The 23,275-nt window shown below is 42.3% G+C and overlaps 1 protein-coding gene across 2 annotated transcripts; it reads left to right on the plus strand.

The window, feature by feature from the left end:
* The first annotated feature begins 6,313 nt into the window (after positions 1-6,313).
* Positions 6,314-22,906, plus strand: col6a2 (collagen, type VI, alpha 2). 2 transcript variants are annotated; one of them, XM_084912804.1, is made up of 32 exons: positions 6,315-6,516; positions 8,217-8,304; positions 8,440-8,540; positions 8,639-8,782; positions 9,475-9,837; positions 9,918-9,938; positions 10,033-10,098; positions 10,199-10,297; positions 10,403-10,429; positions 10,521-10,547; positions 10,637-10,681; positions 10,784-10,837; positions 10,917-10,979; positions 11,070-11,132; positions 11,944-11,997; positions 12,081-12,116; positions 12,210-12,272; positions 12,927-12,989; positions 13,106-13,168; positions 13,262-13,324; positions 13,410-13,460; positions 13,545-13,643; positions 13,722-13,784; positions 15,544-15,579; positions 15,668-15,713; positions 15,807-15,959; positions 16,049-16,143; positions 17,589-17,770; positions 17,866-18,044; positions 18,142-18,180; positions 21,083-21,414; positions 21,937-22,906. In XM_084912804.1, the coding sequence occupies exons 2-32, from the start codon at positions 8,229-8,231 to the stop codon at positions 22,204-22,206; spliced, it is 3,036 nt and encodes a 1,011-aa protein (XP_084768930.1). In that variant the 5' UTR covers positions 6,315-6,516; positions 8,217-8,228; the 3' UTR covers positions 22,207-22,906. The 2 variants fall into 2 exon arrangements, with proteins under 2 accessions (XP_084768931.1, XP_084768930.1); XM_084912805.1 differs by lacking the exon at positions 21,937-22,906 and having other exon boundaries at positions 6,314-6,516; positions 19,653-21,200.
* The last annotated feature ends 369 nt before the right edge of the window (positions 22,907-23,275 follow it).

Genomic DNA, 23,275 nt, shown 5'->3' on the forward strand with positions numbered 1-23,275 from the left:
TTTATCTGTGAAGCCAGCAATTAGTTAAACTACAGACAAGTCTTCAGTACACAAATGACCGAATTTCCTGACTGAATTTCTCTTCACCTAGACTCCAACAAATTGAGGTTATTGTACCTGAGCCCTAAAAATCTTGGAAAGTGTGGTTTCTAACCACGTTTCTACTCTGGATGGCATTACCTTGATGTCTGCTAACAGTGTGAGGAATTTTGGAGTCATTTTTGAAAAGCTAGTCCATTTGGGGCAGGGATAGCTCAGTAGGTAGAGTGGTTGCCCCATGATCAGAAGGTCGGGGGTTTTGACTCCACTGAACGGCTACCCTGAGGTACCCCTGAGCAAGGTACCGTCCCTACACACTGCTCCCCGGGCGCTGCATTGGTGGCTGCCCACTGCTTCACTGGGTGAATTGGTTAAATGCAGAGGAGTAATTTCCCTATGGGGACTAACACATACACATTATTTGTTACTCATAGGCAGGAATGCTGTGATTCATTACTGTCAGGCTGTTTTCAAAGTTCCCTGGAAAGTCTTCTGTTGATCCAAAATGCATATTTCTCCCATATTAGTTTCTCACCATTTGCTCCCTGCTAAATCAGGGAATCAAATTTAAAATCCTTCTCATATACAAGGTCTTGAATAATCAGGCCCCATCATAACTTAAAGATGTCATAGTGCCTTATTATCCTAACTGAGTACTTTGTTGTCAGACTGCTGGCTTACTTGTGGTTACTATGGTATTTACTATGGAGGGTGATCGTGGCCGGTGGCGCCAGTGTCCGGCAGCCTCGCCTCTGTCAGTGCGCCCCAGGGTGGCTGTGGCTACAATGTAGCTTGCCATCACCAGTGTGTGAATGTGTGCGTGAATGGGTGGATGACTGACTGTGTAAAGCGCTTTGGGGTCCTTATGGACTAGTAAAGCGCTATACCATTACCATTTACAGGCCATATTTAAAAGTAGAATGAGTGGCAGAGCCTGCAGCTTTCGGGCCTGTGGAACCAATTCCGGATTTGGATCCAGAAGACTAACCCTAACTCTCACTACTTTTAAGATTAGGCTTAGAGCTTTCTTTTTTTTTTTTTATAAAAACATATAGTTAGGGTTGGATCAGGTGACCTTTAACCCTCCCTTAGCTATGCTGCTTTAAGCTCAGATTGCTAGACGTCTTTTTCGTACCTCTCTTTTTACTCTTTAATTGCGGTCTTCTCTTTCTGAGAGTTTGTATTTTGCTCTTATTTCTCTTTTCTCTTTTTAATCTTCCCCTTTCCCACTAACAGGTGAGGCCTGTTTCCTTGTTATTCCTGGTTATGATAAATTAAGCAGATAGCTGATTAATGTAATTCTCAGTAACGATGATGACCAAAGAGATATCAGTGGGCAAATCCATCATCGGGCTTAAAAATCATCATAAACGTATCAGGGAGATAGCAAAAATATTTGGGAGTGGTAAAATCAACAGGCAACGCACTGGTCAGCTCAGCAACACCAAAACATCTGGAAGACAGAAAACAACTAAACTGCAGACAACTGAGAGAATTATTTCTACGGTTAAGAAGAATGTCTTCATAACATCCTACCAAGTGTACAACGCTGTCAAGGAGATAGAGATCTTATAATGAAATAATGAAAATGAGACAAAATAAGAATGGAAATACAGAGGGTTTGCAACAAGACGCAAACTACTGGCTGCACTCGAAAACAGGTAGGCCAGATTCGATTTTGCCAGAAAACATGTAAAAGAGTCTGGAGAGTACTGGGAAAAAGGGAAAAGAATAAAGAAAGACAAAAACAAGAGTGTCAAAGTGTCAGGGTAGTGTCAGGAGGTAAGTGACGGAAGTGACGGACAAGGTAAGCAACTCATGTAACTGACGTCAGACGCCGGAGATTTTGGCAGAAAATTAAAGCGAATGGTAGTTTAGAATTGAACAAATTCCTTTAAGCTTCAGTATTACCAAATACACTTATCAAATGTCTTATAACTAACAATATTTGTCTAAATCATCTCCAACACCCTGGAGAACAACGGGGAGAGTTTAGAGGCTCTCCAAGATTACATCGATCAGTACTTCCAGGATCTTGTAATGAAGAAGGCTCAGAGTGCATCTTCCCCGGCCAAGTCTGAGACGCCATCGTCGAAAAGATGTCACCCGGCAGATTCCCCCGGCACAACATCGCCAGCCAGCAAAGATATTGCTGACATACTGGAGTCAATCGACCAACGATTGTCCAGTTTCGATGCGAGGCTGTCCTTGGTGGAGATTCTTCACCGGGAATTTAAATCCTTGCGAGAATCCCTGGAGTTCATAGTCCAAATGGATAATGATCCAAATAGTGCTGCAAAAGCAACCCAATAGTTTCTCAAAGCAAAGAAATTAGATCTTCTTCAATGGCTACGTCAGTCACCTGATCTCAACTCAGCAGAGCGTGTCTTGTAGTTATTAAATACAAAACTAAATGCAGAAAAACTCACAAACAAACAACAACTGAAGGTGACTATGGTAAAGGCCTTGAAGAGCATCTCAAAGGAGGAACCAGCATTTGGTGATATCTATGGGTTATGTATCAGTAATTACTGAGTGCAAAGGATTTTCATCCACACAAACCCATCTACCTATCCATCTATTTTCATCCACTTATCCAGGCAGAAGCCTAAGCAGAGAAGCACAGACCTTCCCCGTTGACCTTCTCAAGCTCATCTGAGGGAACACTGAGGAATTCCCTGGCTAACTGAGAGATGTAATCTCCTCGGTGTGTCCTAAGGCCTCTTCCTGGTGGAACATGAAAAATTTCATGCATAAGAGTTTAATCTTCATTTCATACAAAACTAAAAAAATATATTGTGAAACTTTACTTAGATAAAAGTGCGGTTGTGAGATTAGCAAATTAGCATGCAGCATTCCCATTAGCTCTGGAAATTCTCCAAGAGTTGCTAGCTGTGCTATAGACATGTCTTTTTTTTACCTGTTCTTTGCGACAATATTTAATATTTTTTAAATAAAACAATAATTTAGATAGATAATCAGGAAAGAGTGGGGAGAATAATTCAGCCTGTTTTACACTGCTAAATGTCCAAGTGCTAACGTCACCATTTCCCATTTGAAGACAGCTTAATGTTCCATCGCTCAGTGTAACAGGCCAGTAGTCTTGTACAGCTTCCAAAGTGCTACCCATTGTGACGGCAAGTATCAGCCTGTTGAAATGCCCCTAGCAAGACAAGATACAGGACTGCTGACCTCTTTGCAGAAAAGGACAAGAGAAGGAATTCGTCTAGCAAAAACTGTCCATGATTTATTTAAAATATTTGCCTCTTCATCACTCTGTATCCAGAGACACACAAATGTTTGATTTTCTTCTCTATTGCTCAATGCGAAACACATGTTTTAAATTAAATCTCCTTAGTCAGAATTCAGGAGAAATTCGTTGAGACTGCCTCACTAAATCTGCTGTTTTCCCCTCCAGTGATCCTGATTTTTTTGTTCAGATCTTGACTGTGCAGCATTTATGTGTGCACCATACATGCACTTCTGTTCGGGTGTGTGTGTATCTCTGTACTGTTTGGTACATCCCTTCCTGTGTCCAAGTAATTTTAAAATGACCTGAGCCCGAACTGCGCTTATCAGATTGTTCCACAAATCTTTCCCCAGTGTGCATGTTCTTTTGTGCACATATGCATGGGTGTGTCCAGTTGCATGTTGCCATGCATGATTTACATTTGCATGCACCTTTTAAATCTGTTGCATGCATGCAGCTATGCACTTGCACAGTGGTGCCAAGCACATAGCTTGTGTTGGCTGTTCTGCAGCTTTTCTGCAATTTCCCGTGCTCCTTCTGTTTTCTGAGGGGACTGGACCTTTCTGTGCTGTCCTGCCCTCAGACCTCAGTACAGACTTTTTCCAAGGAAATTCACTGAAAGTGTAGAAAATGTTTTTTGATCATTAATGTGCAAGATGTGTCCAAAAAAGCGGCAAAAAAGTGTTTGTCTATTATAGTTCTCTAGAACTCTGGAAATGGTTATGCATTAAACCTCCTCAGAGTGTGTGTGTGAGAGAGAGAGATGCAAAGAGGTAACAACTACCAGCTGTTTTGTCTAAAGACAAAGCACATCTGGATGAAGAGAGAGACTGCCAAAAGAAGCAAAAAATGGGGGTTAATGTTAACTTGTGTAATGTTTAAATGTAATATCCTGGCATTTGTTCACATATACATATACAGATCAAGAACTGCTCTGGAAAACCTCTTGAAAGAATGCCTCACATTCACACACCCACTGACCATCACAGAGATTAAAGCACAGCAAATAACCCATATCTGCACTTAGTTTGTTCTGCGCTCATTACAGACAGCAAAAATGTTTATCTGCTCTTTCACTGCACAGCTCTTAACATTTTTATTTTTCCCCCTGCCCATGTTGCCCTTCATGTGCATTTGCAGTTGTTTGCAACAGGCACAAATAAATTGTTCCTTGTGATCTTTTCCATGGAACTGTGAGAAAATAAGCTGCAGCAGTGTCTGAGTATGATAGTTTTCTAGACACTTTTCTTCTACAGTAATCCCTCTACAGAACTCTCTTTCAGTCCATGTGACAAAAATTAATGTGTGTGTGTGTGTGTGTGTGTGTGTGTGTGTGTGTGTGTGTGTGTGTGTGTCAGAGAGACACAGAGAAGCAGAGACTGGTTTACTCTTATTCGGGAGGAAGGTCATTCCTATCCTATGAGTCACCCAGTTTTAAGCGAGACCAGAACACCCCCATCTCTCAATCACTCACACACACACACGCACACACACACATTGCTCCACTCTTCTCTTTTTAAGGAAAAACCCTTCCCCATCCAAGACAGAGAGAAGAGCTTCACATAGTAATAACTCTGGTCAGCAGCTGGCCTTCTCCTCCTCGTCATTCTCTTTTCTGTCTCAGCACTTCTTTTCATGTTCCCACACGGCAGAATGCTGATTCCTGCCTCACCTCCAGACACCTCTGTAAGCGAGGTAAAGTTAAGAGTAACGTCTTCAAAAATGTCCTTTCACAGATTCGTTACGTGTTCATTCGTGTCGCTCCGTCTAAAGCTTGACAAGGTATTTTATGTTGATCCTTGGTACAGCTTCAAAATAAAACTCCAGATTTTCATTTTTATTTTTTACAGCATCTTCCTTCCAAAGTGAGTTAATCCACACGACCGCTTCATTTCCACATTGTTGGCTCTGCAAAGTAAAGGATGTACAACTCTGTTCCTGATTTGCCTCCTGTGTTCTGCGCTGGATTACACATTAGTGGCAGTGTTAGTCTTCACTGCAAAGGCAGCTCCAGCAGCATAATCTGCAATGATAACATAAATTAAGACATGCTTTCCATTCACACTGTAAATCTAAGTGTTTGTGCAGATGTGCACAGACAGGGTAAATCCCCTAAAAAAGGGGAGAACTCCCACTACGTTAACACATACAAGTAAGTAAATAATTCGCTTTAAGTCACTCAAAATATGTAAACATGGTGCGCAGAGTCATGCACAGGCTGCCTGTGTTTACACCAGGTATAAACTACAGAGCTTGGCCTACTAATTGCAAGCAGGTCACCAGGAACAGGCAAGACGGTGGGTTAGGAGTATGGAGGGGGTGAGTCTGCTCTTTATCCTGTTTTATTTCATTCTGACCTGCCACATGTCTGAGATCAACTGTGAATACCTCCTAAATGCTTTAGCTTGAGGACCTGAAAGCTCAGCGTGTCCTCAGGTTTTCACCATGTGTTCTGTGGAACGGCAATGATAAAAAAAATCTGTGGCGTTTAAGACAGAAACAAGTCTTGGCATCCCAAATTAGTGGTGCTTGGGGGAAAAAATTGAATGCTGTAAATGACTTGTTGGCCTATAATCTGTCAAGCATATCGGAAATATATCTCTCATCAATGATATCAAGTCATTTTGAGCCAGAAGAATATTCATATGACAAGATAAAAGATTGCCCAAATATAACATCACACTTCTGTAAAGAGAATTTAATTAGTTTAAGTGGCCAAAAATGTAGAACACGGAGCTTGTATGATAATGCAGAATCATAAGAATATTTCCATATCAGGTCATTTCTTTATTTTATATATGAGTTCTTCATAAATACACGTTGACTGCAGACTTTATACAAGGATAAGTAAATACATTAGAAATAAAGAGCACATATAAACACTGGCGATCACTTTCTGGCAAACGACCACCTGTTGGCACGGCAGGCACTTGGTACACGCACGCGCACACACACGGGTTCCAGCGAAGCCACGGCGCCTCCAAGCGGACGGCGTTGCGCACTGAGCTGAGCTGGGAGGAGTAGGACGGCTCAAGAGCTCGTAGCTGGGGTTGGACCGGCGGGCGAACGGACGGTTCTTCTGCGGGAAGCAAACGCGCATCCAGGGTGTCGTTTCCCACTCTCTCTTCCTGTATCACTCGTTCTCTCGGCTTCCCCCCCCCTGTGGAGATGAGGAGATAATCAAAAGATAAGCTGCTGACGAAGTTCTGAAGTTGTATAGAGTTTGGGTAAGCTGCACTTTTACGCACAGACTCTTTTTGCTTCTCTGTTTCTCTCTCGCTCTCTCCCCCCGTGTCTCTCTCGTGAAGCTGCCTGTCTCCCTCTTCTCTCCTGTGTCTTGTAATTTAGTCCTATGAGCTGAAATGACGGTGTTTTCTCAGCCGACGAAAACTGTTGTGCGAACTCTAGCTCTCAGGCGAGAAGTTCGTGAGTTCTCAGAGCGTCAACCTTCTCTGAGAACTCACAAACGTTAAACAAACAAATAAAAATATCAGAGAGTGGATTGTATATTTGCGTAACCTCTGGGTTTTTTGCACGATATTCACCCGCGCTGAGCTCTAAAGCTGTGAGAGCTCCAACTCGCTCGTGGCCCGGGCAGTGGAAGAGGAGTAGGAACATCTGCAGAAGCTGCAGGACTCCTGCGCAGCTCACAGCCTTTTGTCCGCTAGAGGGACCCGCAGCAAAGCGCGTCGCTGACGAGGTTCTGGCTGATATTCCAGCATTAAAATAAAATGTAGGCCTGTATGAAAACTCACTCAGCAGCGGTGGTGGGGGAAAATCATTTTGTTTCACAGATACGAGCTCCACCGGCAGAACAGCTGAGCTGTGTAGAGTGACATATATGAATGACACATGTAGTATTGGAAATTGTGTTGAAAGTTCTTTGTTCTCACACGGAAGCTGTTTTCTCCTGTTTTGCGCCGTTAGTGTGCGTTTTTTCATACTGTGCTCTTGTAGACATTATTTTAGCTGGAGTTCGTAGTTTAAATGGAGTGATGGACAATAGAGTTCTTAGCTTCTTTCATTTTGCTTCTGCCCAGATCATAAGAGCTCCCACAAGGCCCAATGTGCAACTGGTTTCTGTACATTTGTTTTGAATGGCAGAGACATGTCCCGTCAAAGCTGTAAAGTGTGTGATGCAAATAAGGTCACTGAGCGTGCCCTCAATGGGTTAACCTTGGTGTGACAGCTTTGGCTTTATGTGAGAGTGGAGAAATCCTCTTGATGGCAGTAGAGTGAGAGTAGAGTGAGACCTTTCAACAACCTGGTTTCTGGTCTCCAGATGCAGCCATAGTCTGACCCTGATGTTCAGGAACACGGCTGAGGTTTCGTGCTTTTTGTTTTGAGAATATAATCAGGTCAATACCTCGTAGCTTTGAGCTTGAACTGAACTACTTCACTCCTGCACAAGTTTTGTTGTTCTCATTGAACTTTGATGGAATCTGGTTGTAGTTTAGCAGCGGGTTACGTTTCTACAGCGACACAGTCATACAGTCATACAGTTATTACATTTTTTAGCTTTTCTTTTCTTTTCTTTTCTGTCTTTGGACACACAAAAAACAAGTTTGACTCATGTGATGCTTTCAAACCTCTTACATAACTGCACGGCAGCCATTTTGTTCACTGTACAACAGTCCCTGCATGTGTTTGACACTGATGTCGGATGAAGAAAATGAAAAAAAAAATAAGTTCCGTTTTAAGCAGGAAAAAAGCACAGATAACAAAAAATTCATATAGTGAAGTGTGCATTTTCAGGGTTTTTTATAATGTTTTATATATTAAAGGCTATTCTCTCATCATTTCTTTTTTTCATCTTAATAATCTCATCATGCATGTCTTTGCCTTTCTTTGCTGTTTTATCCTGCAGTTGCCGAATTAATTTCCCAACTGCAATAACTGAAAAGTGTGTCTCAATGTGCCATGACAGGAGAAGAAGAAGATGGTGGGGTTAGAGTTCGTCCTGTTCGCTCTTCTCTTTGGAGCCCTGACTCGTGCCCAGAAAGCCGATTGCAGCAGTGAGCACGACAAAACTGAACAGCCACAGTTTCACTAACACAACATGGAACATTTGTCTGATTCAAGTACTCTGTGATGTAACAGGAAGGAAGGTTTAAGTTTGTGTTTTTCTGTTCTCATTTTTTCCCTTCTAGAAAAAAACGAATGTCCCATAGACGTGTATTTCACCATAGACACGTCGGAGACTATTGCCCTGCAGGAGCCGCCTCCTGGAGCACTTGTGGAGAGTATCAAGGTTGCTCATTTATTTACAACTCTGTGGTTTAAAACAATCCCTATTGTTGGATTTAGTAAAAGTAACAGCCGTGTTGTGTAATGTTGTTGATGCTGTAGATATTCACGGAGCAGTTTGCACAGCGTTTGGATGATGAAGAGCTCAGGGGCGTCGTGCGGATCACCTGGAAAATCGGTGGACTGCACTTCTCCCAGACACAAAGTGTTTTCAGTCGTTTTGCATCCAAGAATGATTTCATCACAGTGAGTGACGCACACCTCAAAAACCTTGAGTCTTTTAAATACACCTGTTCACTTTTTGTCCAATAGCCAGCTGGCCTAATTGGCACAGAGACGGATCAATTCAGCTCAAGTTCATTTTATGTATTAGCACCAAATCAAAACAACTGTTACCTCAAGGTGCTTTATATTGTAAGGTAAAGACCCTACAATAATACAGAGAAAAACAATAAAGAACCCCCTCCCCATGAGAAAGCATCTGGGAAGGAAAAACTCCCTTTTAACAGGAAGAAATTTCCAGCAGTACCAGGCTCAGGGAAGCACAGCCGTCTGCCCTCCCTGTCTGGGGCTGAGGGGAGGTAGGCAAGACAAAAACCACATTGTGGAAGAGAGTCGACTAATAATAATAACTAATGATTAAATGCAGAGTGGTGTATAAACACATACTGAGGGAAAAGAAGTGAATGAAGAAGAAGCATTCAGTGCATCATGGGAAGCCCCCAGCACCCTAGCACGAATGCAGCATAACTAAGCAAGGATTCAGGGTCACCTGATCCAGCGTTAACTATAAACATTTAAAACAGGAAGGTTTTAAGCCTCATCCTATCAGGCTTCTCCTTTAACGTTTCTGCTGAAAGCACTGTAAATAACATAAAATAACACAAATTTTGTAACTCATCCTTCATGATAACGCCTCTGATTTTCTATGTTTCCAGGGTGTGAAGGGAATCAGGTATTTGGGTAAAGGCACCTACATCGATTGTGCCCTCAGAGAAATGGCAAAGGAGATACAGAGCTCACCCTCATACCCCAGGGCCCTCCGATTTGCTGTTGTCATCACTGATGGTCATGTGACTGGAAACCCGTGTGGGGGTATTAAGGTGGCAGCAGAGGAGGCTCGTGACAAGGGCATCCATATCTTTGCTGTGGCAGCATCGAATAACATAGAGGAGACTGGGCTGAGGGAGATCGCCAGCTCTCCAGTGTCCCTCTACAGGAATGAATATGCAGCTGTGAACTTCAGCCAGAACAGAGTCACGATAGACACCCCAACTATTGATCGAATCATCAAGACAATGGTAACTTCCAAACACACACGCATAAACAGTCACAGCTACTGACAGCTACTGCTAACGTTTTGTTTCCTTTGTCTTCACAGAAACATCTGGCATATGTAGAGGTAAGACACACCTGAGAATCAGAAGAGGATCAGTTTATGAGCTGCCTTCCTTTATCTTCACTGACTGTCTCTCCTTGTGTCTTGTGAACCGCAGTGTTACAATGTGTCCTGTCTGGAGACAAAAGGGCCTCCTGGTCCAAAAGGCCACAGGGGACAAAAAGTGAGTTTAACACACACACAAACACTCATGCTTAGAGCACTTTCACCTATGTGACTTTGATCCTCACAAATGTTTTCTCGTCTGAACTCGATGACTGCAGGGAGCTAAAGGAGACAATGGCGAGCCAGGAATAAAAGGAGAAAGAGGTCGCCCAGGAGACCCCGGTATCGAAGGTCCAATCGGTCAGCCCGGTATCAAAGTAAGAAGCCACACTTTCGCCTACCCATCATCTTCATCAGTGCAACTCTTAACATTGATTTAGGCTTTATAATGACACATGGTTTTCTTTGTCTCGTCTCTGTAGGGAGAACCAGGTCTAAAAGGCGAGAAGGTATGGCTTTTGGCTTTTGTTTGAAAATGAATGAAAGTAACGTCTGTGTTTCTTATACATAAAATGACTACTGACTTTTGTCTGACTACAGGGAGAGATTGGAACTCAGGGGAAAAAGGTATGTCTAATCTAACTTCATCTCTAAATAATCATTAATGGTGGAAGGTGATTTGCTTTTCTCATCTGTTTCCTCTTTGTTCTCATTAGGGTGTAGCTGGCATCCCAGGACGCAACGGGACAGATGGGCAGAAGGTAGGACTCAAGCAGTCTTTCCTTAAATGCTCTTATTTTGAAATGAAGCTCCCAGTTTTTGATCATGGGATGCTTTTCTGATGTATTTGTCGTTGTCTTTAGGGTAAAATTGGGCGAATCGGCGCTCCAGGCTGCAAAGGAGACCCAGGCGACAGGGTATGTCACCTCACTGATTACTATTCAAAACTATTATTACATGCTATCTATTTATGGTCTGTTTTTTGATGGTTTGCAGGGTCCTGACGGTCACCCTGGAGATGTCGGTGAACGTGGTCCTCCCGGATCTGATGGAGACAAGGTAGATGGTCGCTCCTGCTGTAAAAATAATAAAATTAAAAAATCTATAATTTGTTCAAGAGGTGATGAAAGTCTGCTTAATTGTCTTTAGGGAGATCCTGGGCGCCCTGGAAGATCTGGTCCGCCTGGCCCAGACGGAGATGGTGGACCAAAGGTAAATTCTGTACCAGCGAACATAGGGCTGTTCGATATAACGATATATATCGGATGACGATATAAAAACGTCTATTGTTTCATTTTATGCTATCGTTTGTTTCGTGGTGTCGCAAAATAAACTGTTTACGGCAATATTTTTTCATCGTTTTGATGGTCACTGTAGTGGCTATATTAATTTCTTAAAGTTCTCTCTTTCTCTTATATTTTATATAACCACACTACGGACGGACAAGCGCCAGTTTTTATGCGTTGTCGTTAGCAACAACGACGGTAACACCATCGTGTCCGCTTGTTTATGTTCCACATAAACCTTTCACAATAAAGCTCAAGATCCTGTTGAGACTTTCCAAAATAAACTGAATCACGTGAAAGAGCAGATTATTTACGGATGAGAAGTAAAAAAGAGCCACTAGGTGCTAAAAAATAAACCTTAGACTCAAACGTTAGAACAGGCTTTTCCCCGCAGCACGCTGTGTAATAAATACTCACAAAGAAAACGGCGGCCGTTACAATTTATGTCTAAAAATGTATAGTTTCATGCATCGGTTAAAACACTCGACTCCGGGTAAAGGACGCGCAGCTGGAAACACTTCCCGCAAGTCGAGCTGCCCGAGATTCACAGAATTTACAAAAATGTTACATTTGTGTGATTTATATCGTTATCAGGACGATAGAATTCTTATGTCGGGATATGAGATTTTGGTCATATCGCACAGCCCTAAGCGAACAGACAGAATAACAGCATGGAAGTCACATTGGTATGATCAGTGTTGGAGGTGAGAGACTAAACTCTGGTGTTTCATCTGCAGGGAGAGAGGGGAAGTCCTGGATCACCTGGTATTCCTGGAGCGAAAGGAAACACTGTAAGATGCATCCCCACATAAATAACAAAGTCAAACTCATTCACCTGCTTCAAGGCGCTGATTGCTGTGTTGTGTGTTTTTAGGGAACCCCTGGAGTCCCAGGTGTTCAAGGCGAGAAGGTGAGAACACCTGTTTCATTTGCCAACAGTCGTTCTCCTGCGAGCTTTGTCTTTATGTGGCATCACAGCTGCCATGCCTTTTTTTGTTTGTAGGGTAGAAGAGGAGACTATGGTCCAAAGGGTTCACAAGGGCCTCCAGGCACTAAGGGAGAGAAGGTATGTCTTTATGTACACACTGACACAAATCGTAAATGTCAGGTTCCTTTATTTGTAGCTAAAGGTGGTTTGGTCTACAGTAGGTGAGCAACTCATCAACATACACATGCAAAACACAAAACAACAGATAAGCAAATGCTGTTTTGTACTTTGAACACTGCCAGCCTTCATCAAGAAGGAAGAAACTGAAAGTCAGTATGCAAAAGATGCGAGTGGTCAAAGTAAGATTGAAGCAGCCGACCGCTGGAACTGTCTGGCCTCAGCTGTGGCTCACCAATCAGCCTTTTAGACCAGTCAACAACTTAACTGAGAGGTTTTTTTGCTTACAAATAAGCATCTGACCTGCGCCAACAAGGAAAAGGATAGACTAAGAAAAAAAGAGTTTCCTCAGAAATTACAGTCCAATCAGTCAGTAAAGGCTCCAAGATTTTTACAAGACTTTTTTGTAAATATTTTTTTGTTTTTACATGTCACACTGACATCTACTAAATCATCCAGGACAGCGCTGTGGTTGGTCTTATCGTCTGAGGTCCCACTAACCTTTACATCACCTACGTGATGAATTATTCGCACATCCTCAAATGATTTGTCTCTTAAATCGGTTTTATTATTCCACCACTGGGAGGCTGAAGGGCGTTTTTTACTGTGTTTCAGGGTGAAAGTGGGCCTGAGGGCCAGAGGGGACTTCCCGGTGAAACAGGAAGCGATGGGGCAAAGGTAATATGAACTGCGGTGTCACATTCATTGATTCATTGTCATTGAACACTATACAGTCTTGAGCTCTTTAATCTACTTGAGTTTGTTACATGTTCACTTTTCTTTGTTCTGAACAGGGTGACGTTGGCTTGCCAGGACCTAGGGGACCAGCAGGCCCAACAGGAGAGAAAGGAAGAATCGTGGGTTAAAAGTCACATTTGAGAACTATATTTAAAAGTCCCTTAAAGACATATATGTTAATCCACTCTCCATTTACTCTGCTTGTATTTTAGGGTAGCAGAGGTGACCCTGGTGATGCTGGACCTAGAGGAGAGCCTGGAAACTTCGGACCAAAGGTTAGACTCGCCACGTTTGTTTCTGTGGTAGCTGTCTTCATAGCTGCAGTTCCTTGTTTTGACTCTTTGTTTTATCGCTACTCAGGGAGACTATGGAAGAGCTGGCTTTAGCTATACGGGATCAAGAGGAGAACCGGTAACTTAGAATCAATGCGTTAACACTGCTTATAGTTTCTGCCTGACATGGCCAGGTGATGAAATTTTCCCCGATAATACGCAGGGTGACAGAGGAGACAAGGGTAAGCGTGGACCTCGTGGCACCAGAGGTGACTGTGGTCAAAAGGGTGAACCTGGACTTAAAGGAACTCCAGGACAACCAGTAAGTAGCACCTCGGATGAAGTTTGAAGTTTCTCTTTCGCTCAAAGGAAAGCTGTGTGATTTATTTCCTACCAACAGGGCGAGCCAGGGTCCCAGGGTGAACCTGGATCAAGAGGCCCAAGAGGAGAAGCTGGGCGTGATGTGAGTACACAAAAAACAAACAGACAGATCCATAATAGAGATGGCACGATACCACTTTTTTATGTCCGATACCGATACCGATATCATAAATTTGGATATCTGCCGATACCGATATGAATCCGATATAGTGTTTTTTAATCAATAAAACTGTTTTTTTAATATCTTGCTGCTTTTTGTATAAGTTTATACTCAAGTTAAAAAACAACAACAACACTAAAGCTATTATGTTATACCTGTATGTAAAAAAAACAAAACAAAACAAAAAAACACTGCACCCAAAATATTTCATAGTTCAGCAACACTGATCAATCTAATAAAGTTAAACCTACTCCATCCTCCCTATTCTGGTATTTTAAAGAGTACTTAGCAGAAATATTAAGCAACCTAACTAATAGGGTTGCAAACTCCCGGCAAAAGAAAATAGGGAACCAGCCTCTTCCTCATGATGCTTAATCAATGTAATCAACTTTAATTTGATGCAGGGTGAAAAAAATTCACAGAAATAAATTATTTTTCAAGAATAATTAAATAGATTCAACATCTTTCTTCAACAGAATTGCAGAATTCACAGATGGTACTTTCCCAAAGGAAAAAGTACTACAGCTTACTAGGGTATATTAGACTTAACAGTTACTATATACAGTAATGGACTTCTATACATTTTACATCAGATTAAAACTTTGGGTGTAAGATTCAGATAATTATTAAATAATTAAAAGCTAGATATTTTAAATGAGAATAAGAAAGAAAAGTATGTCTTTGTGCCCCCTTTTCCCTGTTAATGCCCTATCGGCCCCCCTGGCTAAACTTTGCTAGATCCGCCCCTGCACAGTTACCAGCCGTCAGCTACGTAGAAAAGGATCCTGGTGTAGAAAGTAATATTAAAAAAAATCTAACAACAGCTTATCAAGCTTAAACGTGCTGCTGTTGTTCAGCCGCTGGTTTCCTCTTTCTGGTGCAAAGTTGGCCAAAAACAAAGAAGAGAGATGGACTCGCGACAGAAAAGCCGATCAGCTGATCATTAAGCAGTTTCACGATTGAAGTAGCAGCAGGAGAGAGAGAGAGAGAGAGAGGCAGTTGCTCTATATATCGGTTGTTAAGCTTAACGCGGGAACGCTTTACAAACATTCAGAGATGAACTTACACACTTGCTTTACTTCTCTCTGACATAACTTCCTCGGAGATGAAATGTTTGCTAGCAGGCTACAAATACACACAGCCGCTCTATCACATGACCACACTGCTCCGACGTGCTACGGTTATGAGCCGAGTTACGCCGTGTCGCAAGTTTTGTGAGGTGCTTTTTTTGATATTTAATGGATCGGATTACATTTTTTATTTCTCTCCGATATCCGATCCAGTAATTTAGGTCAGTATCGGACCGATACGTAATATCGGATCGGTCCATCTCTAATGGTAAATGGCCTGCATTTGTATAGCGCTTTTCTAGTCCCTAAGGACCCCAAAGCGCTTCACACTACATTCAGTCATTCACCCATTCACACACACATTCACACACTGGTGATGGCAAGCTACATTGTAGCCACAGCTGCCCTGGGGCGCACTGACAGAGGCGAGGCTGCCGGACCTCTGACCACCACCAGTAGGCGGGCAAACATGGGGTTAGTATCTTGCCCAAGGATATTTGGCATGCAGCCAGGAGGCAGCCTGGGATCGAACCACCGACCTTCTGATTAGTGGCTGACCTGCTCTGCCACCTGAGCTAATCCATAATGTATTTCGCATTGTCTTTTTGCAGGGAGATCCTGGCCCTGAGGGGGATCCTGGCCTCACTGTGAGAATATTGCAACCAACTACACTTTTATTATGTCAGCACAAACACATGATGGTGATTTAATGATGTTTCCTGTCTTTTCCTGCAGGAATGTGACGTCATGAACTACATCAGAGAGACGTGTGGCTGCTGTGGTGAGTTTGTTTGCCCCTCTCTAAACATTCATGACATCAGACTGCTCTGTCAGATTGTCAGACCTTTACAGCGTGCTGCGTTTTCATCTCTAGACTGTGAGAAACGTTGCGGACCGCTGGACATCGTGTTTGTTATCGACAGCTCAGAGTCCGTGGGTCTCACCAACTTCACCCTGGAGAAGAACTTTGTCATCAACACCATCAGCAGACTGGGGTCATTTGCCAAAGACCCTCTGTCAGACACAGGTAGATACAGCTGTCAGGCTTTAAGTTCACATCTTTACAAGATAATTCCCAATTACACCTGTTAATAAGATAGCCACGCTTGTTTCCAGGCACTAGGGTGGGAGTGGTTCAGTACAGTCACAGTGGAACCTTCCAGGCCATCCGGCTCAACGACCCCAAGATTGATTCATTGGCTGCTTTCAAGGTCTCACACAGACGGACACAAACACATGTGTCAGTTTATTTTTAGAGTAGAGAGGAGATTGTTCTTTACACCAGATGTTTTTTTTTTTTAATGAACTAGGCTGATCAGATGTGACATACTTAAGTCTGCACATGTTCCTCTCAGTACGTTGCTTAGTGGTGTCTGAGCTGCAGAAGATGGAATTCACCATCATAAAGCAAGTGTCTGGCCACATATGATGTTTTTCTTATTATAAACAAATCAGAAAACAATAAAAACGATGATACACTGCATATAACAGGTTGATCAGCCACTGTGATGTCACCCATTGACTTGAGGGATCTCATTTTAAAGCTTTCAGTTTTACATTTTAGCCAGTGCTATTTCAGTTTTTTAAAAGCACATGTCCCAGGCCAGGGATGGATCAGACTCAGATCTTGGATTTCAAGTTAATACTGAAGCAACTTACAAGTTAGAAGGCTACCACGCCCACAGACATGCCTCATTTATTTCATTTTCATTAGAGCTTTAATCAACAAACCCAACAGCACATTGGATGGAAGATTTGATACTTAGTACTGAGATTTTAAACTAGTTAAGAAAGTGTTTTCCAGACATCATAAATCAAATTTTAAAAAAGCAGAGTGATTTTTCCAGACCTCTTCACAATTGAGGCTTAGACGATCTGCCCCCTGCTTGGCATTAGAAAGAAGTGTAATCCAGCTTCTCTCAAAATATTGTTTGTTACAATTGCTGATTACATTTGGTAAACAAGTTTAAATTTGAACTTGAATGTGGTCAGTGCAAACTTTATCCTATTTTATTACATTAGGGTTTGTCTGAAAAAAATGGAAATAACTTCTGGATCTGAACAGTGATGTCAACACAGCAGTACCTTAAACCTGCATTCTTTCTAATGGCCAGAAGGGGGCGAGTCATCTGGTTGCAAAAACAAATCTGACTCTATGGAAGTTTATGGGAAAATATATTCATTTATCTATTGACTCATAGCCTTGAAAATCACTTCGCTGTCAAATTCATGGTCTCATGTGCTAGTTTCAAGTCCTATTTAATAATACAGAGTGTTCATTTTGTAATTTATGGTTCCACTAAGAGTGAAAAAGATAATAAAACAGGGTATAATTTAGGGATAGTGCCTTTCTGATCTGCAAGCTACTGTAACCTCTATAACCATAATTAAGGTAAAATGCTTAGTTTCTTACAGACATCCATCCTTTTGCTTGTTTCATTTCAAAAAACCAAGGCAGTAACTGACAAAAAAAGGGATTCAACAAACCATTGGGTGTCATTACAGCCTATAATTTCACCTCAGCACATATTACCATAATTGTTTTTATAGAACAAGGCCGTAGTCAGACATGAAGCGCCTTTGTAAAAATAATGGTGGTGATGTGACATAATACACCGCGGCAAACAACTCTCATACTGTCGTCTCCATCGCTCAGGATGCAGTAAAGCGTTTGGAGTGGATTGCAGGAGGTACGTTCACGCCGTCTGCTCTGAAGTACGCCTACGACAACCTGATCAGGGACAGCCGCAGAGCGAAAGCCAACGTCACTGTCGTCGTCATCACCGACGGGCGCTTTGACCCCAGAGATGACGACAATTTGCTCACCTACCTCTGCAGGTGCTACTGGGGCTGTGGTTTGAGATTCATTTTTTGTGAAAAGGATCATTTTTATCTCATCGATTGTGTTTGTGTGAACCAATGCGTGTGAGTAGAGATCCCAACGTTGACGTGAGCGCCATTGGTATCGGAGACATGTTTGAGCAGATCGAGGAGAATGAGAGTCTGAAGAGCATCGCCTGCCAGAGGGATGGTAAAGTAATGGGAATGAGACGCTTTGCAGACCTAGTGGCAGAGGAGTTCATTGACAAGATCGAGACCGTGCTCTGCCCAGGTAAATATACAGAATTATTCATTATGTGCAGCATGTAGTGGACTAACCATCTTGTTTTGTTCTTCATGGTTTGACATATTCGCTATCTTTGTTTTAGATCCTTTCATTGTGTGCCCTGATCTGCCTTGTAAATCAGGTAGGATTTTTTGTATAAGTCTAAGTGTCCTGTTGTAGCTTCACTTATTCCTATAACATTTATACTACGCTTCAAATTGAGTTACTTTTTGTTTTGCCTTATTGAAAGTTCTTCCATCGAGGTACTTTTACCTATTTATACAAATCGCCCTGCATTTCACTTCAGTGTAGGGCTGCCACAAACGATTATTTTGATAGTCGACTAGTCACCGATTATTTTTGCGATTAGTCGACTAATCAGATCATGCATCCATTGGACGTAAAACATACAGCTTATTCCACCAACATGCATCTGCTCTTATATAACTATCATTAGCTTACAGCTTTAAGTGTTTAAGGTATGTGCTAACTAAAAATAAAGACAAGATGATAGTTTATTAAATTTTAATGAAATTTGCAGATTGTTTCGGTGAAGTTTAATAAACTCAGCCGTCTGCTCCTTGCTATCTAAAATATAATGGGACACCGGAGTATATTCTCGAGCATCTCACATTTCTGATAATCAGTTGTCTGCTTGACGTTTAGTCAGCTGTGTAAAAACTATAACTTTAATCTCAGCCAAACCGATTTACTCAGGAACAAATAAAATACTAAAAAAAAGCCAAACAATAACATTTTGAAGTTATCTAAGTGACTTATATATATTTAACCTGAGTAGGGAAAGACGGCGGTGGGTTTGAAAACGATTTGCGGGAGTCCGGTGTTCTCACGGGCTCTAGTGAGCCTTGTCCCCGGTTAGCTATCGAGCTAGTGGGTAACAGACATCACCGAAAACGTCGGAGCGCTTCTGAAAATATGTGGTGTCTTGATAAACTGAGCAAATATTTGAGGTTTACACAGTTACATTCTCGCCTGAAAATATTTTAATCATTTATTTTGTGACCCAGAAAGAATAATAAGAGTAATATTAAAACTAACTAGCTGCCGCCATTGTTGGAAACTGAGCTGGGCTGCGCTATGAATTCTGGGATACAGCTTCTTCTTCTTTGGGGTTTAACGGCAGCTGGCATCCTTGTACATACAGTGCTGCCATCTTCTGTTTCAGTCCGTTATTACACTCTTAAATCCTACTACTTATTCCTGCGTCTTTTGTGATGCTTCAAACGAGGCGTCGACTATTAAATCAGTCGTCGACGATTTTGATAGTCGACGTAATCGTGACTAGTCGACTAATCGTGGCAGCCCTACTTCAGTGGTGGCCATTTACAACTTAAATACCAATAGATTTGCCTTCTTTTTGAAGCATACTGCCCCGTTAGACTGCATTGGGATTTGGTTGCAATTTGTTAAACCGTGCAAGCAGTAGGTCAGTAGAGATCATTACACCTCCTTTGTTTTGGTGCGATTACATTTTTTGGCTCAATCTAAGAATTTTCAAGCAACTCAGTGTACCTCCGACATCTCAGTTGGCTCTGTTGGTGCCTCGTGTTTGTGGGACCACGCCCACAATGTTATTCCGCCCACTTGTTGCAGGAGGGGGCATCTCTGTGGGGCAAGCCCCACCCCCCTGGAAGCCACTAGCCGAGGAAGGCAGCCCCTCATTGGTCCCCACCTCTTTGGAGGGTGTGACCAGCCTGCTGAACGGCCTGAGCGAGCAACAGTATGGGATTGGTGTGGCGACCATGGCGTACACAGCCCAGAGAGCCAAACTCGCCCAAGGAGCGGACAGGCAGCAGTGGACCCAGCTGTTCATCGACTCCTTCAAATATGTCTATGGGGACATTATGGGGGACCCAACGAAAGCCATAGGACTTTGCTAATGCTAATATGCTAACCATGCTACCTCGCCATTATGGATGCCATTGACTAATAAGCTTACTGCTGGACAAAGAATAGAATTTATTCAACCTGTGGGCATTGTTTTATTGTTTAAACTATGCAGGTGAAATATACACCTGGGCTGAACTGCATGATATGAAGCTGGTCTTTTACTAAGCTTTCAGAGAACCCTTTGTGTGAATTGACTTCAGTCAAAATGTGGATTCATGATCCCTTCTGGCCTCAGAATATAAATATAAACATTTATGGATATGGCACAGTCATCCTGAGTCTGTCTGTTAGTAATATGTACATATCACGTATTTCAGAACATTTTCAATTGAAATGGAAAATGAATGTCATGCATTTGTTGGAGGCAGATTTGTCTACAGAGCCGTTCTTGTTATTCGGTTACAGTTGATGGAGCCTCATTTTCACTGTGAATCACTCCGATGACAGTTTTTTTTTGCTGTTTTGCACGTATCCATGGTTACAGCCTTTATGTTTTTTTCCCCTGTGAATGAATCACGTCGGTGAAAGGCTGTTACATGTGGAAAATATCTGGTTTTACACAATTCACAGCATGCTGTATGTGAGTCAGAGGATGGTGTATGTTAATGTTTGGTTAAATGAATTGGCACCGACTGTGAGGGAACTATTGTATGATGCGCCCTTGACTGGTGCATGTTTTTCGGGGGGATTTTTTTTGCATGTGGCTTGGCTTGCAAAGTAGGATGACTAGAAGAAAAGGACCACAGAGTGGCTTCAATCCAATGTCATGTTATTGTTTTAGCTCTGTGACTGCAACTTGCTGATGTGAACATTGTTCACGTTGTTCATTTTGTTTCCTGTAAAATGGGATATATTCATATTTTTTTATTTTATTTTAATGTCTAAAGAGAATAAACTCAACGAGCAAACTAAAACAGTGCTTTATTGACAAGGCCGGTCAGAATCTGGGAAGGCTACTCAAAGAAATACTGAAAGTGCCGGACTGCAGCTGGCATGCATGGAATTACAGCATGTTGTTATTGAAATGTGTATATATATTTTTGTTGTTGTTGCGGGCTTTGACTCTTGAGCATCTGTTTTCCAGCTGTAGCTCACCGAACACCCTGCTATGTATGTATGTGTGTCTGTTCCAGAGCCTGCTGTGGCTGCTTGTGTTCAGCGGCCAGTGGATATGGTGTTCCTCCTGGATGGTTCTGAGAGGATGGGGCTGGAGAACCACCGCAGGGCCAAAGAGTTCATTGAGAATGTGGCTCGCCGTCTCGTCCTGGCTACCGGCGAAAATGACGATAGGAATGCCCGCCTGGCTTTGTTACAGTACGGCAGCCCCTCGGAGCAGAAGGTGGAGTTCGCACTGACGCATAACCTCACAGTGATCTCCGATTCACTAGCAGGCGTCACCTACATGGATTCTTCCTCTGCTTTGGGCAGCGCTATCATCTATGCTGTCAACAATCTGGTGTTTAAGGTATAACAAATATACACATCTTACTTTTTTTTCGATTGAGAAGTCCAGACCACTCCCTCCAGCTGTTTGAGGTGACACGCAGCTTGTGTGCTAGCCAGCACCCGCTTCTAACTGTAAATGGCTGAAGGTGCTTAATGTCTAAATTGTTGTGTTACTTAAAAATTAACCTAAACACAGAGACTTTGAAGGATGAAGTCAGTGAAGTCAGCTCGAGAGATCAAAACTGTTTTTTACTCTGTTGTACCATTGTTAACTCTGTTGTAAAGCTCAGCATTTTAACAAAGGAGTCTGTGGGGATTGACTCACTTTTAGAGCCTGCCTCATGTGGCCAGATGAGGTACTGCAGTTTTTGGCATTTTGGTGTGTTGTTTTATTTTGCAGTCCTAGTGGTTGTCTTTTTGACTCCCTGGAGTTTTCACTGATTGACTGACAATCTTATGGCATCACTAATGTCGCAAGTATGGAGCAACAAATGCTCAAATGATATGCGACTTTATTATTTGTTTTATGTTGTGTTTGTAGGGCAACAGTCGCTTGTCACGCCGCAACGCTGAGGTGGCCTTCGTGTTCATCACTGATGGCATCACAGCCAGAGAGCAGCTGGATGAAGGTGTGAGCGCCATGAAGAGAGCGGAAGGCGTTCCCACGGTGATCGCCATGGGAAGCGACACTGATGAGGAGGTGCTAAAGAAGGTGGCGCTCGGAGACACGTCAGCCATCTTTAGGGGAGACGATTACGCCATGCTGAACAAGCCGGCCTTCTTTGAGCGCTTCATCCGCTGGATATGCTAGAAAGGAACTGTAAAGCTAGAACGAGAATTCATGGGAGGAAAGAAGGACCAGCTCCTTCAGCGTACATGTAAACACACCCTCACAGACCACACCTCTGTGGTCACTATCATTACTGGATGGAAGGCACTGAGGGGGCTACATATCCTGTCATTATGGGAGAAAATTAATTTACCAAAAGCAAAAGCAGTCTATGCAGGACCAACACACACACACACACACACACACACACAAAGACATGCAGTATCATTTGTATCACAGTTGTTCTTTTAATCTCAAATCTATATTTTCAGCCAAAGACCTCCCAAAGGAGAGGTACGTGATTTCTGAATGTGTACCACTTTATCAGTAGGCTTTATTTTGTATTAATTTTTAGTTTGCTGAAACACAGTTTTCCTCCCTCTCTCACAGACGTGTGCACACACACAGTCCTTTTTTCCAGGAAGTCAGTATTTACTTAAAGGTGCTAAAGTAGAAAAACAAGGACAAAGCCATTTTATTTGGTATTGAATGTGTTTTTTACTTCATGTTATGCTGTAATTGTAGATTGATCAGGGCATAAAAACATGTAGACATGTTTCAAACACAAATTACACACACAAACGCATATTCAGTAGATAATTGCACACTGATTAACACGCAAGCCTAAATGAACCAAATCTGTAAACCTGACGTCCAAATAAAGCCTGATATTGTGATCCCAGCACTGTCTGTTGTGTCTGCCAGCCTGTTTGTAATTTCTTTGACACCAGTGACTTTCCTCAGCTTTACGCAGTAACTGTTAGTCAGCTTGCCTCCTGCTGGAACTGCTGGATAATGATTCAAACCAATAAACTAGTTCTTTATATTGTAAAGGAAAATATATTTTCTAGTGCTCATTTGCTGTGTATTTTGCTTCATGTATTTTAATTATAAAGGCCTGTATAAAGGAAGGACAGCCTTGACTCACAAACAAACTGCTTAGCGAGACTGACACTCTGCAGAACAGGAAACTTTCATGCTCATAACTCTCCGTAACTAACAGCGGGTTGTATTTTTTCCCCCATTCACCCAGAGCAGGTGAGACATTAAA

Source organism: Perissodus microlepis, chromosome 18 (assembly GCF_051167445.1).
Source record: "Perissodus microlepis isolate ML-2025 ecotype Zambia chromosome 18, ASM5116744v1, whole genome shotgun sequence".
NCBI lineage: Eukaryota > Metazoa > Chordata > Actinopteri > Cichliformes > Cichlidae > Perissodus > Perissodus microlepis.

Bases quoted from the DNA above. Each gene is read 5' to 3' on its own strand.
- col6a2 (XM_084912804.1), top strand. From the start codon at position 8,229: ATGGTGGGGTTAGAGTTCGTCCTGTTCGCTCTTCTCTTTGGAGCCCTG. The intron at 13,644-13,721 runs GTAAGTAGCACC...TCCTACCAACAG, and splicing joins AAGGAACTCCAGGACAACCA to GGCGAGCCAGGGTCCCAGGG. The intron at 18,181-21,082 runs GTAGGATTTTTT...TGTCTGTTCCAG, and splicing joins TGATCTGCCTTGTAAATCAG to AGCCTGCTGTGGCTGCTTGT.